The sequence below is a fragment of the Patella vulgata genome, chromosome 5 (genome assembly GCF_932274485.2).
Source record: "Patella vulgata chromosome 5, xgPatVulg1.2, whole genome shotgun sequence".
NCBI classification, from domain to species: domain Eukaryota; kingdom Metazoa; phylum Mollusca; class Gastropoda; family Patellidae; genus Patella; species Patella vulgata.
The window spans coordinates 51,976,142-51,996,393 of NC_065883.2; the positions used below are offsets into that span (position 1 = coordinate 51,976,142).

The following is a 20,252-nucleotide window of genomic DNA, read 5'->3' on the forward strand; positions in this document are numbered from 1 at the left end:
AAAATATTTTCTTTACATATAATCGTTATAAGCACGGAATGGTTTCAAATTACAATGTCATTTCATTGAACTTTACACATCATTCGATCTAAGCATTTATCTTGCTTCGTTTTATTAGAAGAAATTTTAGATTATTAAAAGGTCTTCACGCGGCACTTCAAAATCAATATGCCCAAGTTTACTATGCAGGATCGAATTTCTGGGGTTATTGATAAAATGAATAATTTAAAATGGTACTTATAGACACAGTAAGATAATCCTAAAACTATTGTTATTAGTGGATTAATCCTTTTATTCTTCGTGTTTTTTAGTCTCTGATAACATATTTCCTTTGGTCAATATACACATTATTGATAAAATAGATTTTCTAGCACAAGACCTCATCCAAAGGCTGAGAAAAGACAAACACATATTATTGTAGTTTCAGTCTATTTTATGACATTATTATGCTATCTTTGGGCGACAATGAGATGCATTAAAGTTTGGTTCTGACATGATATGGAATAACATTTGAGGCAATGCACAAAAAAATAAAGAAAAAAAAATAATATAAAGAATCATTAAAATATGCTTTCAGCATTAATATTAATAATTAATAATGATAATAATCTCATACGCAATGGCAGAATTTCATAACAAACAATAATATTATGCTATAATAATAATATAATAAAAAGTAATAATTATTATGATGTAGGGGACATAATAAATGAAGAAATGGTTTGTTGACATTGATTTATGGGACTACGGTCAAATTGTCTGAAAATCAACACACTTATTATAATGAATAAATCTGTTCAAATAAATTGTACTCTTATTAAAGGCTATGGGAATTGTCACAAGTCTTTTAAATTGATATTTACGCAATTTAAAACTATTAAAATATGTACAGAGACCAAGGCTTGAAATATATTATAAATTTTTGATTAAATTTTAAAGAAAAAAAGAAACAAAGAAAAATAAACAATACCACAACATCAACGGTGTGTAATTTGTTAATTTTAAAGTTCAATCTATTGTCCTTCAATACATAATATTGTTTCTTTTTCACCTGTTTAACAGATATAATGTTCATTATTCACTCTCTATACTTATCTATATAATATATTATTCAATACCATCTGGTATTGATTAAGCTCTATAAACGTTATTATGCTATACAATAGCACGTAATGTATATTATGCTAATATTCAATATGTCCGATGGTAAAAATGTATGGTGTACAAACTAATGTTATGAATAAAGAAGTTCCAAGTACGTTTAAGTCTACACAAAACCACACATAAAACATTTATCCATCCACGAATCTGAGTTAATATTTATATCCACTTCTGAGGCTCTTTTTGCTTATGTCTGTTCTGATATTTAACCGAGTTTCATTCTCAATTTATGACTATCCCAACCTTTCTTCCTTTTTTCTCTGTACAGCCAAATATGTCATGACCGCCGTGACGTAGGCCTCACGTTTCGTTACGTAGTAGGGCTAGGATCGACGACAAATTATTTTAGGGACCAAATGTCGAAGTCAAAAAGCACCATTACACATCTTTAAAGATTATATTAGTATTCCTTTGGTTTCGTTCATTATTTTTTCAATAAAGTTATGTCATTTTATACATATCATAACGGCTGATAGTCGGCTAACATTTGATTTACGTCATGTGAGCCTGCGTGTCCGTTTAGCCCCAGTCCCCCGCCACTCACTATTGGGTGACCCGTCTGTAACATGTTGTATCCTGACGACGGGAGGGCCGAGGCCTTCTCTAAATTGGTGTAAACAGCACTAGGAGAGGAGGCATCAAGTTTCGTCTGACCGTGAATAGAATCGGGACTTCTTTCTTCTTTGATAGTTCCGTCTGGGGGTGAATCGGGCAGTTTGTTCATATTATTAGGATCTCTTGAATCTCTGAAAAAATATAAATACATTGGAAAAATTAAAATAGAGGTTAATTCATTAAATGATAAGATTAATTAAATCATTAGGAAACAGCGTTAATTATGTCCCTACAACACGACTCGAAAGTGATAAATTGTGTTTTTCTCAGGAGAATAATTGAAGCAGACAGAACTCATTTGACAAACTTTCAATGTCATTGATCAAAAAATGGTTGTACATTGCTGAGTTCAAATAATAATTGTTTAAAATTTTAGAATAAACCTGTATTTAATTAATTTTAAAATTGCTTTTATTATTGTCTAAATTTTAAGATTTATACACCCGAAAAGGGGGATTAAACAATAATTTTGGAAAGTCTTATATTTTTTTAGCAATTTAAATAATCAGGGAAATATTAATACGTATCTATCCTAGAATATTCTTAGTTTAATTTATTAACATTATTAAAAATTATTAAAGTTCTTTAAGAAATAACAAAATCGTCAAAAATTTTCTAACTATTGTATTTTAAATTCAATAAATTGATTTATAAATAAGCCCATGTTCAATATTGATTAAGATATATTTAATACGTAAAGCAGTTGGAGAATCGAATATAAAGTAAATATAAGGCGTCGTATCTATAACATTAGTCAGTGTGTATTTGTGTGTGAATAATAATGTTGGTCAAGCCCTGTGTTTCTTGATGTATATTAAGAGTTCGTGATAGAGCAATATAATCACTGATTAATGTTTAAAGTTAAATGTTAAACCAGGATGACCCATTTCTGCTGTACAAATCCGACTTTTCTCTTTATACATCTTGATTATATTTCAAAATGATTGATCACACTACTTCTGATAAGGTACAACTTCATAAATCAAGGCATTTCTCGAGACCTTGGCTTTTTCTCGTTTTTTTTTTAAGAAAAAATCCTAAAATTCAAAAAAAGTTCCATCAAATTATTAAATTTAATTATTTTGTAAAGGATTTTTTTTTTTAACAATTTATAAACAAAATATTTGATTTATTTTTAGCCTGTTATTTTTTTAAATTAAAATTATGGTAATTTGTATTATATTACAAAACTGAAAATCCAAATATTGATATAAACAAAACGAACATAAAAAACATATAAAAAACACCCAAAACGATAACTATGTTTTCTAGTGCATCATTTTTTAATTAATAAATTTTAATGTTAATTAATAAAAGATTGTCATTAAATTGTTGATGTTCCACCGTGAAGGACACAAGATGTTTGGACTTATCATTAATTAAGTACTAATTAAGTAACAAAGTCTTAAGCCAGGGATTAATTACTTTCGTCCGCTAAGTTTCCGCACGTATGTTGCATTAAGTTAAGACCTGTTTTAAATTAACAACAGTTTGTAAAGAACAGCATGGAAATCTATTCAACCCCTGCTAGGTATTAGGAAATAACTGATTAGCATCATTTTTATTTAATTCACGACATCATCATCCCTGCAGGAATTACGTTATATAATAATCTACATGACATTAAGCTAAAGAGATTCCTTTGTTTATTTGCCAAATTATTATTCTTTTATATCAAAACAGATATAAGATATAAATTTGACAAATATTTCACATTTACATAGCAAAATTAATTATGTTTTCAAAGTTGACAAAAATAATGCATACACAATAAATACCAATAACGCCATTTGAACAATATTAATATAAAACTATTATATATACATTAATGACATTTTCATAATTTCTTTGAACATGCTTTTTGCTTTAAAAATTTCACCATATAAAAATGTATTTTTTGTAAAAAAAATTACAAAAAATGGTCACACAAAGACACAAAAGAAAAAAAAATGTCGCCATATTTATAGGTTATTAAGCATCTTCTATAGGGATAATCATATTTTCCACGTGGAAATACTCATTATATTGTCATAAAGATAGTATATGTCGACACTAGTTGTATGAGCAGGTTATTTTATGGGTGTCGGGAGCATCGTTAAAATCTTCAATGACTCTTCTTTAGCATGTATTATAAAAAAATGGTGTTCTTTAAACACACGTGGTTTCAGCCACCAAAACATTTTGTCGGGATATCCAATTTCAAAATATCTCTGACCCAGTTTCTTTCTATTCGTGATAAATATTTATTCACAAAATAAATTAAGGAACAAAGAAAAACACCGATAAAAATGTCCTGTGAGATAATAACTGCTTTCAGACAAATTTATTTAATTGACCCTTAAAATTATTTTCTAAAACAACAGACAGTCAATTTTCGTAATATTCTCATTTTTTAAAAACTAAGTTTGATCAGTAGTTTCTTGTAGATTGTGGATCTTCCATGATAGGTTTTTTTTGACATTTTTCTATGTCAATTGGCAGACAGTATGTCAACAATGATGATAAAGCTAAACCGGAAGTAGAATATAATAGTTTATTATGTTCGGCATGAGTAATATTATACAAAAGTAATATAAACGATATCTTACCTGTCTTTACCATCAGCCGCTCGATCTCGTTGTCGTCTGTTTTTAAACCAGTTACTAACTTGTGTGGTCGTTAGCCCCGTAACCTCCGATAATTCACGCTTTTCCCGGGGTGACGGGTACGGGTTGTGAGTATACCACTCCCTTAAATGTGTTCTGGATTTTTCTCTGAAGCAGTAACTCGTCTCCTCACCATCCCATATTGTCCTTGGTAAAGGAAACTTTCTTCTTATTCGGTACTTTCCCACGGCACCCAAGGGGCGACCACGAAGTTTTTCCGCCTCTATGTAGTGAGCTTTCAGCCAGAGCGCCTGTAGTTTGGGGTGATTATGAGTGGAGAACTGGTTATTTTCCATTATTTTGTAGAGTTCTTTGAAATTGCCCCTGTGAAATGCCACAACACACTTGGCCTTCAACACGCTTTCATTTTTGTGTAAATGTTCACAAGCCGGTAATGACCACAGAAAGCGGGCCAGTCGGTCTATATTTCCACCTTGTTGGAGAACTTCACACACACACGCTACTTGTTCCTGTGTAAATCCAAAGGAGGGTAGCATGGCTGAACTGGAACTGGGGGATCCCACACTCGTCTGGTCATGTAACATTGTGACGTGATTTGGAAAGGGTCTCACGGCTCCGCTATCAGGTCGGAATACTGCAATGACAAGAAGAAGATATATAGAATTACTAAACTCTTCGCTTATTATTATTTCACGCGATCACTTGGCACTGTGGCCTTGTGCTGAACGCTGATTGGCTCAAATTCACGACCCGATGGATATATCGTTATTCACACAATGCCTGTGAAAATCTATCGCTATAGCAACCACGTCAATCATTGTAACCTGATAGGGCGAGAGGCGGCATATATTTGTGCTGCTTCAATGGTGTCCACGTCTTGAAGATTGATCATCACATCCAAGATGATCAATTTTATTTTATAAAAAGACTTAATTCAAAGATTATCAGACAAGATTAAACGAATCCTACTGCGATACAATAAAATGTTTATGGTAAATAATATTTAATGTGCGTTGACATTATTCTTGCACGGCAGGGCAACGCGCCCCCTTGTCGCAAATATTTAACCGTAAATACTTTTTGTCGTAGACACGTCAAAATTTCTTTACAGGTACATTGAGGCGCTTAAAATATACACAATTGTAAAGAGGTATGAACTTGCGAAATAGTATGACACAATACGTATTATAATGACAATGAATAATACATATTTTTAATAGACCGTTCATTCTAGTTTTGTATATTTCTTTAGCTTCTCGTAAATAAAACGATTATGGACATTATCTGTACTGCATATAGGTAATTTATGGACCTAAGAGTTAAATTTCTTCAACAATTCATATCAAAATATCAGTTATTCTTCTTTGTCTATTTAGGTTTTTTTTAACTACTTCTCCATTTTCAGATAATAATCTGCCCCCCCCCCCTTTTTTAGAAAATGGAGTTATTTTGTTTGTTGTCGTTTTTAATGAAAATAATTCAATTGAGTTAACTTAGGCAATCCTTTTAATTTTACAAAGAGTTTTTTTTATTAAATAAATGTGCTCATTTTTATTCTTTAACTTTATTACAAAACTCCATTGAAAGGTGTTAACATAATAAGCATGTAGGTATTTTGTCAATAGCCATTGAGTGGGGAAACTAAGTCAATATTATTATTAAGAACACATGATACAAATTAGTAGTGTCATAAAGGACCATTACTGATACCTGAAGCAAGCGATCAAGTGGCCAGTGACAACAAAAACGTTTACTCGTATACGGAATGAATGCGGGACCAATAGGTCGCCCTGCTGTGTTTTATAACCCATTTTAGAATCTTAAACATGGTCATAAGCTAGATGCGCCGGGGGGCAAAAATGGGCTGGACGTCTAACATAGAAATTCGGGTTTTTCGGTTTGTTTCAGTTTGGTATCTCGATGCCATTGAGCAAATTAATTCTAGTCTGGTCGGCCGGATACCAAAACCGATATAGAAATCCAATGAATAAACCAGAACACACAAAGAAATGAAAAGAAGGCCGATATTAATCATTCAAAATAAGAGCTCATTCCGTTTAGTTTCCCTTTTTTTCTCTCTTTCTCTCTCTCTCTTATCCTTGATGTATCACCTTCTTTCATGTCAGTGTTACTCCTGCACCAAAACTGCTTCTCAAAGACGATTATAGGTTATACGATAGAGAAGAGCAGACGACTTTAACATGCTAGCGGCAATTTCAAGTACCATGAGAAATATTTGAAGGGACAAGGAAAAAATGACGTTAACTGATATTGACACTATCTTAATCGGCCTCCCGGAGAGAGTTTCGTACTCCAGTGATTCTAAGCAAAAATAACTGGTATTGAATAAAAACCTTTTAATACACTAATTTCATATTTGTATGATACCTGATATGATTACACTGGCATTCAGATCCACTGGGGCTTAAAGTCATCATAGCACAAAACGATTTCGCCAATTATTAATCATAAGTTGGGATAATCTGTCGTCAGCAGGCCCCTAGAGACTAGGCTCGAAGAGGATATACCTGTTTAATTATTTACCTCTTGTTCGCTTCAATAATGACGGATTTTTTTGTCTTTATTATTCATTAACTCATTTTCCGTATCGACGCAATCTGTTTATAATTTATGATGGCACTGTTTGCTTATCACCTGCGAGAATTACGACATTACTAATACAAACAAGCAAGCAAGCAATTTTAAACGCGTTTCTTTTTGACACCTAAACTCACAATGTGTAAATAGTGCTTGGTTCTAGGACGTTCTCCGCCCCCTGTGTGCTTGCTATATGTGTGGTTATGGGGACAAGTGAAGCAGTTTTCTACACCCTTTCTCCTTCCTCTCCCCCAAAAAGTCCAGAACGTGTATAGAGGAAGGCAAACCACTTGGTTTGCTTGTAGTCTTTTGTCTGGTCTCTTTACTTTACATGTAGCTTTGTAAATGTTAGTGCATTAGCCATGGACCGCACTTCGCCTCGCGCACCCTTTCGACAAATGGTTATTGTTAAAATGAGTCGAGTCAATATTTTGGAATTCCTCTTTAAGTGGTCGGTTGTAGGAGAGATATAATAGAAATCTGACATAGCGTAACATCACACGTAAATGTCGTAGTCTAATTAACTCGCTTCGTTTACTAAGGCGCTAAAATTTCTAGTTGGGCATGATTTCGCCATAATAATAATACTTCGATAATAAAGCATAGCTTTTACTTTTTACGTCATTATTTGAAAAAAAGAGCATCATTAAAAAATGTCTCAATCATTTATTAGTTGTACAGAATCTCTAATAAATATCAAAGAAATTCGCAATCATTGAAAAGCCACCAGACATATAAACAAGCCAGTGCATGTTCGGTAATGGAAAAGTCTAAGTTTATTTTGAATATGATTTTATTAACAATTAATTGCATTTATTTTCTTTGTGAGTGACAATGCCGCTTTAAATCTTAATAAATATATAAGACTGGGATATATGTTAGTTTGAATTGGAATTTAAAGGAACTGTGCATATCACTTATCAACACATAGTCATGAACACTTGCAAACGAATCAAAGTATTTGATGGAAATAAACCTTATTATATATGATATTAAGCTCCTGTATACAATGAGGTTATATAAGTAATTTATGTATGCCAGGTATCGAATAACTAAAGTCAATACACCCCTATACTCCAAATACACAATACTGCGTCTGATATGGTGTTCATTAATCATACTGTATTTGAAAACAAACACAAAACAGTTATTTAAATAATGAAATAATAAAGTGAAAGACATTAATAAAGTCTGATGTAGGGGGATTGATGCGTAGGGGTTGTCATGTAATTAATAACGTACCAATGATAAGGAAACAGTTACAACTTCGTAATCTCCTAAAACAGTATACACGAATAATATAAAACGAAATGAACTTAAATGGGGTTTAAAGTACTTTTCTGCACCGAACGTGCTAATGAAGACGGATATATGCCATGAAGGAAAGTCTGCTCGGACAGCGATGTTGCCCTAATATAATTTCCATCGAATTCAAACTATCATATGTTTTTTACTTGACGTCAAGGTGTACATGGGACTTCGGTTTTTCGTCACATCCGAACGACTAGACGTTATTCCTTGCCATCTCCTCCTTTCTGCATCACTGTCAAGAGGTAACTACGCTGGCAAACCCCGAGGAACTTTCTCGGCCAAAACCGGGGTCGAACCTGGGACTGCCTGGTTAGTGAGTCAGCGCCTTAATCACTAATCACATTACATATATTAATACGTTAAATGGAAATAACCAATCAACAAAAGGTGAACACCCTCGTAGATAACTTAAACATAACAATTCACACCATTGACAATCACCAATATGCATGGCATCCCTAGAATACACACGGATTCATCGTAATATACACCCAATAAACAACATCATTGACAAACAACAATACACTTTGACCGTCTACAATACACAAAATGTAAACTCGTCAACCAGACCTATTGTAAGATACACCCCAATCAACGAAGAGTTCAAATCTCTAGATACCTTAATCATATCATTTCACGCCATTGATAATCACCAATACACTTCACCCGCATACAAATATAATATACCCCACCGCCTCCATCGACAAACAGGTAACACTTCAGGATAGCTTAAACATAACAATTCACACCATTGACAATAACCCAACAGTCTTTCTACGATAGGGGTTCACGTGGCTAAGTGGGTAAGACGCTAGCTCGCTAGCCTGGAGGTCGGGTGTTCGATCCCTGCATTGGCCGAGAAAGTTCATCCAGATTTTCCGGCGTGGTTCTCCCTTGTCAGTGATGCAGGAAGGAGGGGCTGACAAGGAAAGCTGTCTAGTCGTTCGGATGGGGCGAAAAACCGAGGTCCCGTGTACACATTGGCGTGCACGTAAAAGATCCCTTGGCAGTTGGAATTCGATATAAGAGTAGGCCGTAGTGCCGCTGTCTGGGCAAAATTTCCCTCATAGCACACTGTATGGCGTATGCCCGTCTTCATTAGCCCAGGTTAGGAGCAGAACAGTAGGACGTTAAACCCCATTTCATTTCATTTCATTTCTTTCTACGATATACATAATGATACAGTCAACAACATCCCAATAACAATTAACACATCTAGAAATCACTAATACACATCACCTGCCTACTACGATATACAAAAATGTTTGTACACGTGAAATATTCTTGACTGAATAGGGAGCGCTTTATGTATATGTTGATAAACTTTATGGTGAACGAATGTGGAAAAAGTAAGAGGCTTAAATATACAACAGTTTCCGAGATAAAAAAAAGAAAAAAAACACGGGGAAAAAAACCCCATGGGCAGAGGATAATCCGAGAATTTACTTAGACTTCGATATTTATGATAAATGGTCAGCGATTAAAGACAACATCATCTTTTATATGGAATGAATTCTCTTCAAGCTTCGCAAAGCCAAATCACGTGACACAAACATGACTTATTTTAATAGATTTTTTTATAGATTGGGGTATTTCCTCGCGAATACAATGTTTTGAGAGGGATTTGAAGCAAATTTTTGATTGATTAATTAGTTTTAATGTTTTTTAGTCCAAAGGTATCTTTAAGTTTTAAATCAATGGTAAGAGCCAGAATCTGGAAGTTTCTATTTATAACGTCTTATTACAATTTTGTCAACAGGTGAGCATAACACGTCAGTCAGACAATGACGTATATAGTACCGTGATTATCATTTTTCTTCTTACCATTCACATAGTTACATGTTCATTTAAATTGTCACACACATTTCCACATGATAGAACCAACACAAGTATCTATATAAAAATAATGTCATTCAATTCAATAATAATAATGTATCTATTATAATGTCCATGATTATGCAGAAACAAACCAAATGTCCACCCCTTAGACGTAGATTAGGCGAACAAGAAATTCATAGAAACCGAGCATTCATTCCATTCAATTTATAATGTATGTTTTTATAATGTTCATACTCATGTTGAAATGGAATGAAATGGGGTTTAACGTCCTACTGCTCCGAACTGGGCTAATGAAGACGGTTCATGTTGTAACAAAGGACATTAAATCCAAACGAGCGTTCGTTCATCCATTTTCCTCTTAGACGGTGATATAAAAAATCTATATGACCTGAGAGAGGAAAATGGGGTTTAACGTCCACACGATACAAACTAGGTCATTTCGGAACTAACTATATGGTAAAAGATAGCGCATTCCATCCCATTTCGTAATAATTTAATTATCTTTTACACATCGTGATTATACTTAACAATACACGTTAAACCTGTGTCATTCTAAGATGTGATTCAAATGATAGATTAATCTACGTGTTAGCCAATATTTTCTACAACTGCACAGAAGTAAGATTATTTTTTTGTATGAAAAGTCGTTTTGCCATGACTAACAAATACAAAACAGGGGTGTATGGTCAATGAAAAGCGCCAACTTTAATGGTGGGAACTTGATGGTAGCCGATACAAAGTCATCTATAACGTATGTTGGTCGCAGGTTTTAATACTGTTATGTTACAGGCTAAATTGTTGATGGAAGGAAACTTACAGTAATTGGCAACAGACTTCTTCGTTTGACTAATGGCGTACAAGTCTTTTGGCAACATGCTTTCAAGCGAATACTTTTCCAGTTCTATTGTTTTGTCAGTTGTAAATATTGGCAAGTCTAAGAGCTACTTTCGTACTAGAAATACTTCTTAATGGATAAAACAATATGGCATTTCAACCAAGTCTGTTATTTATGTATTCGTCCTGGCCGAATTAAATTCTCAGTCCACTGTTCTGGTGGTTTTATTTTTCGATCTGAAAAGTGGGTTATAAATTAGACAGTTTTAAAGATTGTGTTTCATGGGCATTCCTCTAAAATTTTTCTGATTCTTGATTTTGTTGTAAAAGTTTATTTACAGAATGTTTTTGCCTATGTTTGTAACGACATTCAACACACAATTCAAAGAAATTTTCAAAGAAATAAACAACTGTTTCCAAAAAAATAAAGATATGGGATCTAACATACAAACTCCTCATTTAAATTATTTGCTTAATTTAATGACAGACATAACGTGTCACTTTGATTGCTTAAGAGAAAGTTTATTTACTTTAAGATAAGCTTTGAATTCGATTTTATTCGACTTATCGAGGATGATCTGTAGACACATCTACTATAGTCTAAACCTTTAAACTCTTAAATCGTACGAGATCTACCATTTAGGATTAACATCTCCCAATAAATGAAATTGATGAGAGGGAAAGATACGATCAATATTGGTCAACATTGAATGGAATAAATATATGTAATATTATAAAATAAAAATAGACATAAAGTGATAAATAACCCCATTATAATATGAGTAATATGACGAGGAGTCTAGGGTAAGAAACTTTATACCCCAACTGGGATACTTTATAACTACTCCTGTACACTCAACCACGTTTATAATAGTTATCTTTAAATGAATAGCATCCACACTGATTTTAATCAAAGCCAATGGCCCATGGTCTATAGCAGAACTGTTATTTCAACATTGGGTTATTTTGTGAAAAAAAACCCAACCTGTCGTTAGGTCAAGTGTCGTGTTTTCGATCCCAGGCGTGTAAAATGGTAGGCATACATAATATAAAACAGAGTAACTACAATACTCTAATTGACCTAATAATAATAATTAATAAAGAAAACTATTTAAATTAATACGTAATAAGACACCAACAGAAAAATTTATACTAATAGATGGTTAAAATAATATCGATTAAAATAATAATGTAGACCAAAAAACAAAGCCCCTCCTGGGGAAAACAAATCAGTCATCGTCTATTTTAAATCTAACCTGCATTAAAATTAAATCATTGATAAAGTTGATGCATCCGGCTCTTTGTATGTGATCAAATATTCATTGAGGATTCAAGTCATTGTAATTGTGTATTCTTTACAACAACAAAATCTAAAACTTTAAAATGTGAATTTTTTCACTCATGCCATTTTTAATTATGTGTTATAGCGCTACTGTTCCACACTACATATTTATATGTAAGGTAATCAATAATACGCCCAAAGCAATTGCCAACTTTATTACATTTGTTGTAAATAATAAATGAAAATTTCAACCGTTGTTTTCTTCTCATGTTATCAAGGATCAAATATCAAATTACCGCAAAAAATGTAAAAAAATGGAAGTAAATGAACAAATGAAAACATTTCTTTTGTGTTGCCACGCAGAATTAATTGTAATTGTGGTAAATATTGTCATCATGATATCATCCTGTTTGAAATTAATTTCAAATCAGTCCAAAACAAACACACACACACATTCACACATTCAATAATTTTTAGTTTGTACCTGGCTGTGTAGTAAGCTACAGGAGTTTAGCATAAGCAAATCGTTTAAGAAAGATGTGGAACATAAACTAGAAGGAAGTGTAGATGTGGTTCCATTTGTTATTTTCATTCTAACATTTGTCGCAAAGGCATTGGGCCACCTAATCTCGACGAAGGCCTATAAGTTAAATATATAAACATAGCGAGGGCGACATAAAAGTAAACTTGTCTAAGGAATTTGACTTGTTGGGACTATTTTATTTCAAATGTCCCTCCTAATAAGTCCAATATCAAGCACTCGTGTAACATCACATTAAAAGTGTGTACTTTACCAGGGAAACACGAATCTTATGCTAATAGCCTACACCCGTATAATGGCTGACCTATTTCCTATATATTGGAGTTAATCCCGGGTCTGTGTTGACTTTTTGTGGCCTCCTCCAACTTTTAAGACGTGTTTGTCAGATCTATCAAACTCTAAGTCTTCCTTACAAAATGGCTCAGCGTCACTTGTTCTGTGCTTACTCCATTAAAGCCGATCTCTGGCCCATATAAGAAAAGAACATAGTTAAACTACTTACTTTAAAATAGGTAAAGTTAATTAAGAGTAATTAAACACAATCACCAAAGTCGTTAAGACAAAAACAACCCGCTTTTCACAAGTAATATTCCTTTTGTAAAACTCTGAGAAACAAACAACAAGTTGATAAAGTGATGGGATTTAGAACAAAAAGATCCCGGATGTAGCCTGGAATCTCGTCTGCAAATCGCGTTCTCAGCTCGTGCAACCCTCCCGCGTGCGGCCCAGATGGTTCCCACACGTTACTTCTGCCAAAGTTTATAGCCCCGGTTTCTCGAGGGCAAACATAGAAAGAATTTCGTTCAGTCGTACGTAAAAGAAAGAAGGCCTGCCATTATCTGGCAATTTACATGTCTTGAAAGCTGTTACTGTTTCCCTTTCAACCAGAAGTAAAAGTCATTGAATGTTTTAATGAGGGAATGGCTATAAAACATGGAAAATGACAGGGTAAGAAATGAGAAAAACTTACTGGGTATAATTAACGAGAGGCGAAAAGTTGTAGGTTTATATCACCCAATAACAGTGGACCCAATGATGCGAAGACGATCAAAACATACATTAAAACCCCAGACCTGTGTACAAGGGATGGATAATGATATGTAGGGTAATTGCGGATGCCTAAAACCGCGACACATTTCCCGTTACTAATTGCTGTGTGAGACGTCAACAATGGACAAATGAGACGACAAGTCGAAACCAATCTCACCCCATACCAAATTATATCGACACTGTCAATATTTGCATCCCTATTGTTCCCGTCTCATAGAATTTGAATCTCGTATTATCAAGACGGATACAGCATGCAATTAGATATAACAGATATTCATAAAAAAAAGAACGATAACGGAAATGACTTTTGTTCGAGAGTTGGTGATCACGGTAAGATAATAACAGTAGTCATGTATAAATATATTTATTTTCTCATATATATATACTAATGTTGACTTTATACATAGGTGGCCTGACCCTAAGGCTGGCCATCATGTAGGCGACGAGAAGTTCTGAACCCAGTGATTTGCAGACTTGCCGACGAGGTACCATGTTGAGATTGGTTATTATCATTGGTACTTGAACTTTAGCAAAATATCACCGTGGCTTGTAGTCATGGTCGCTACATGGAGATCAGACCTACGATATGAATTAACATTATCAGTATTTTATCAGTTCTGAAAATATCTATGTGAATGTCGAATTTGTGTATTTACAAGAGATTTATCCTCAATATCCATCTATCTATGTAAACGATGTAATATATTTTACTACTATTTAATGAGTATGATAGAGATTAAATAATATAAATAAAAAAATAGTTTCCTAATCATTTGATAATCAAATGCATGTGGTATTATTTATCTTTATAAAAAGTCCTTAATTAATTTTGTTTACGAGAGAGAGGGAGAAAAGAGAGGGAGAGCGGATTATTCGAGTACTACCATTTAGTTTAGTACTACTATAGGAGTCTTTAGTAGTGGGCGGACACCGGGGGACCTTGTCACGTAGAAAGCTGAGTTCGAATCCACGACCCTTGACCTAATGTCAGGCTTTATGATCTAAAGCGCACGCGTTAGACCACGCGGCCACTCACCCCACCCACACTAAAATTTACATTGTGGTTATTAATATTTCATTCTGGCAGTGAGAGATCAATCACTTTTTGAAGCTCAAAACACATTTCTATCATAATATATGTAATTTCTTTCTACCATCACATAACTTACTTTTCAAATAAGATTTGATTAAATAAATAAATACAGTTATGTAATAGCAGAAGTAGGCTACAATTCTTAGACATTCAGTGGAAATCCGTGTCCATGGAAGAGAAACCACCTATCTTGGTCTGATAGGTGTCCGAGAATGAAGACAGAAGGACGGTAATTACAATCTATGCGTCGTTTTACAGTTTGCTTTTGATGTATTATCTATATCATTTACGTCAATATATCAAACTGTTTAAGGGTTTCGTTGATATATCAAAAGCAAGATACAGTATGAGTGTAAAGATAGGAACTGTTAGATGGGTGATGACAATTAGCACCATTGTAAGATAGACACAGTTAGTTGGGAATCCTTGGAGGAGAAGGGGTAAGATAAGCACAGTTAGTTGGAAGTCCTTGGAGGTGAAGGGGCGGAAAGCAGGACAGATGGCGCCACTTGCACATAATCCATGGAAATAACCCTAACTGTATTAGTCTCAAAATGGCCGAAGTATAGTGTTAACGATACTTTAAACCCCATTCCATTCGTGTGACTAGATAATTAGTGTCTTATTCAATCGAAACAGTTCAATTAATTTAAATATCGATTGTTCATTAGGCAGTTGATTCAACAATGCAATACAATACGAAACGAAAACGGGAATGGGAGTAGCGATCGAATGCCTAGCATATAATCCTAAATTTAAGATCTGAATCAAACAATTTAATATGAGTGTCCTAAAAGTCATATCGTTGTTTACAGAGCAGAATATCAAATGGTAGAAGCATATGCTCCAGTCTATAAAGTGTAACCCGATCTCCGTGAAACCAGATAGCTAGAGAGAACCAGGAAAATAGAGAAGGGCGACTTGCCATCACACATAGCTAAAACATTACAAATTTATATAATTCACATAGTCTTGTCATTACGTCTTATACAGTATGTTTGTTGTTATTGTTATATATCTTAATAAATATTCTTCTTTTATTTAATAACATTTATATCTACATTGATATACATATTAATGCTAATATAATGTTCGTGAATAAGAGCAGAACTATTATGTTCTTCTTTAAACAGGAAATTGATTATAAATAAGCACCAATTTATCACTCAAATTCCACATTACATGGGTGATTGTTGATACTAGAAAGTAATCTTAAAGTGAAATTTTAACGCTATTACTCATTGTTATTAGTCTGAGCACTAATGCACATCATCATTTCGATTTTCTTTTAAAAGTCTAAAATAAACAGCCATGTTGGGTTAGAGAACCATTTATAAGGACAACAGCTTCGTTCTTCGAAAGCCAAAAGAGGACCTCTAAAAAGAAAGCAGTATCTCGTTGAAGGCCTGGAAAATTCCTCTAACTAAATTTTCATGCATTTAAAACGACTTTCTCGTTAATATTTGATCTAAAATATCTATAACTGCATTCAGCGTATTAAAAGACATAGCTAATTAAGGTATTAAATAGGGTAGACAATTGCATCCCTCCCTCAAAACAGTTAAAAATTAAGGTTTTACCACACCACCATTATTGTTATTTGACTTTTACGATGATATCTGATAACTAAAGAGTTTTGTGTAAGTATCTTTAACTGAAGAACAGGAAAGCATTTGAACGGTAGACATATCACTACAAAACATAAGTATTCAGGTTTCACTTGCCCAATCTATCTAATCTTATAACCTTCTTTCATATATAATATCATCACTACCACCATGTTATGAATTCGTTAAGCACCAATAATTAACTCAAGATGAAGCTACTATAAATATATAAAACATATACTAAAGAATAACATATATATGTAGTACAGCCGTGACCCGATCAGCAAATCAAAACGCGGGTTACTTGGTGCCATAAGGTTACAGACTATCAGGAATCTTATATAGAGAGCATGTACGTTATTTCTTATATGGAACATTTAATTAAAACATGCCTAGTTTGTGTAATAAAGGGAAGTCGTGGTGGCTCTGTAAGGCGCTGGTTGACTCACCTAGAAATATCCCGGAATCGATCAAATGTGGTGTCCGAGAATGTTAATCGGAATTTATCGGCCAGACAAGGAACATCGTCTAGTCGTTAGATGGGACGTAAAATCGAGGTCTCATGTACACGTTAGAAAACTCTTCTTGACAGTAGGAATTCGAAAGAATAATAAGCGGGCAAAATTTCTCTTATGACACACTGCATTGTGTATGCCCTTCATTATTATTTCGCTTAGTGCAAACTGCATGACGTTACACCCTACTTCATTTCATTTTTTAGTAATAATGATTCATTAATTTTGCATTCTAATTTAAGAAAGGTGTGTTGTAAAGCTGGTATCCGGGTTCGACCCGGTTGCATGACCATGGAACTAGATTGAAAAAGAATTGGTTAACTGCATATGGAATCTAATTTTTAATCACCGATAATTTATTTATAATTATTTTTGAGCCTGTCAACTGGAACGTTTCCCACTAACACGACTGTAAATTATTCGTATAAATCCTTTTCTATCACTAATATTTTACTTGCAAAACTGTGAAGGCTAGGGTTGCGTTTTTTTTTTGTTTGTACCTAAAAATATATTACCAAGCCAAACTGAGTACTGGGTGAAACGGCTATACCAGACATTATTTTTACACATATTTTAATCTAATAAATAAATTATATCAAGTAAATATATTCTAGTTTGTACTAACCATGTCATTGATGTGCTTTATCAACTAATTAAAGAATGTATATAGTAAATGTACTGCAGTCGGTGAATCAACTAATGTTTCATTATATATAATTGAAATGTGTTAGGAAAGTGCATTTGATGAACAGATTATATAAACGTCAAGTTAAGACATGGAATATAGGTTAAATATTTCATCCCATTAAACGAAACATAAAAAATATAAGTTTAGCACCCCGTGCTGTAAAAAGAGTTAAAATGTGGTGTTGTAAACAATAAGTGCCAATCTGAACATGTAACTGAAGATCAAATTCAACAGGTTAATTTCAAATAATTTTGTGACTCCAATGCATTTTTGTAAAATAAATAACCCATAACGGTACATTGGTGTACATTATATGTAAAGGAAAAGAATGTAACAGAGATTCCTCTTGACTGAGTAGGTAAGAAACGTACCACCTGGTGTTCCAGATGTTATTTGTCCAGTTCTAGTGTTTTAACCCCTTTACAGTTGGTTTTAATCAGATGAACTATAATACAAGTTAATAATACCTACCTACAGGTTATTTAATAATAACACAAATAAACACTTCTCTAATGTTTGGAGATTTCCCATAGAGACCGCACAAATAATAAACGAAACAGACAAATGGTGTGAAGTGAAACAAAAAAAGTGTTCTACAGGCAAACGTTTTGATTGTGAAATATAACAAAGTTATTATGTAAACTCTATGCAGTATTCTAAAACTACAAAATAATCACAAGTTTTAAAATGTAAAACAATAAGGACAATACTGCAATCATTACTTCTTTTGGTGGAAATTACAGATTAAAAAAGCAGGAACAGTTAATTAAGTATACGATATATTTATTCAATTACAACCAATAAATACTGACAGGGCCCATAACCCGAATTAAACGAAACCGGAAGTAAACCAACAAAATGATAACTCTAGATATAAAACACAAACAATTTATCCTGAAGCAGAAAATTTACTATTTTTACAGATCTATGGACATTAAAGCACAACAAACCATGCCGTTCACATTTATTTCAAAATATTTACTACTTTCACGAAAACGAGTGCTGTTACTACGTAAATAAGTATACATAAGTATACATTTATGAAGATTGGACTGGCTAGTACGAAACAGCACCATTGTTATTACTATATTTATCTCTGAGAGAAGAATTAGTGGTATAAACTCGAAACAAGTTGATGTAAATTTTAAGTGGTCGATTTAATTTGATAGATTTTGATAGCAAACTGGCTTTTTTGTTTAATAAAAGTACTTATGGTAGAGTTTAATTTGTATTCTGACATGTTGGGGTTTTATGTATCGCATTCCAACTACTTTCTTTAACATTGCTCACTATATTGTTAAATTAATATCAAAAGTTCACGTAATATGTTACATACATAATAATGTATTAAGAAGTATTAACCTGAATTTTTATTTCAAAAAAAGAAAAGATTTAACCAAAAATCCTTTCTAATCCATTGCGCAAGACATCACGTTTATAAAACCCCTAATTAATTCAAAATTTCATTTTATACAGCGTACTTATAATTATGCTAAAAGATATTAACTGAGACACAAAAGCTATTTGATATGATGTTAGTAATGTTCTAACAAGCTGGCGGAGGAGTTGGTCATACTAAACTTAGGCTGTCTGTCTTCAGTTAGGTCTGCTTGAGAACAGACACTGAGCTTGTTGACCGACATTTTAAGTCCTAAATCGACGATTTTAGTCTAAAACACTAAGTATACTTCGAGAAGTTTGTTGAGTTTTTATTCTTCTCCCATTTAATAAAATTGAAAAAGTTTATTTAGTCTTTGTGTGTATGACAGATGTGAAACGGAGTAGAAAGCATTACAAAGGATTATATCATTACAAAGCAGTATACTAATTTTTGGATATGGCGGCAATTTAGGGCAGAGATCTGTTCTCGAGGAATAAAGTAGATGGATCTCTATGTGCAGAATGGGGGTTGGTGTGTGGTTGATGCATAAGTCGTGCTTTCGACCCCAGGCTTGTATGCGCCTAACTTCATTATTTTCTGCGGTTTACTTCCACTGCTAAGTACCCCTGCACGCTACGAATATGTATATAATGGCCTGGACTTAGTGGACGTTACCCCCCCCCCCCTCTCTCTCTCTCTCTCGTCATCTCTATCTCATCATCTCTATCTCTCTCTCGCTTCCACTAAACAGATCCATCTATACTTACTAATATTTTATTTCTTGATAAATGATTATATTCCACAAACGAACCATCACTAAGAAATCCTGGTCACCAATACACTACACTACTTCTCTGGTGGTCAGCGTTCTAGTCAATTGAATAAATCAACGAATAATTGTATTGGTAGAAGCTAATGACAAATATTTAAATAATGATCGGATGTCATGGAATCCCAACTTGTCAATAATATACAGTTCTAAACTATTATACTTATATGGTCGATATACATTAGGACAAAAAGCGGTTAAGAATTCCCTTGTCTTAATAATTCTACAGACTTGTTGATTAGTAAGTAAGTAATAGTTAACAGAACATATTAACTATCTAACTAATTCACGTCACAAATCTC

General features: G+C 33.5%; 1 protein-coding gene across 2 annotated transcripts in view; it reads right to left on the bottom strand.

Annotated features, from left to right (window-relative positions):
• Positions 1-322: 322 nt before the first annotated feature.
• The window catches only part of LOC126821342 (homeobox protein six1), a 49,387-nt gene continuing 29,457 nt past the window's right edge, over positions 323-20,252 (bottom strand). Inside the window, exons 1-3 of one of the 2 annotated variants that reach the window (XM_050549752.2) lie at positions 13,290-13,461; positions 4,365-5,016; positions 324-1,907 (exon numbers count right to left, since the gene is read on the bottom strand). In XM_050549752.2, the coding sequence (XP_050405709.1) occupies positions 1,622-1,907; positions 4,365-4,966 (888 nt within the window). In that variant the 5' untranslated portion in view covers positions 4,967-5,016; positions 13,290-13,461 and the 3' untranslated portion in view covers positions 324-1,621. Of the gene's footprint in view, positions 1,908-4,364; positions 5,017-13,289; positions 13,462-20,252 lie in introns of those variants that run through there. The other variant, XM_050549751.2, reaches the window with a different exon arrangement.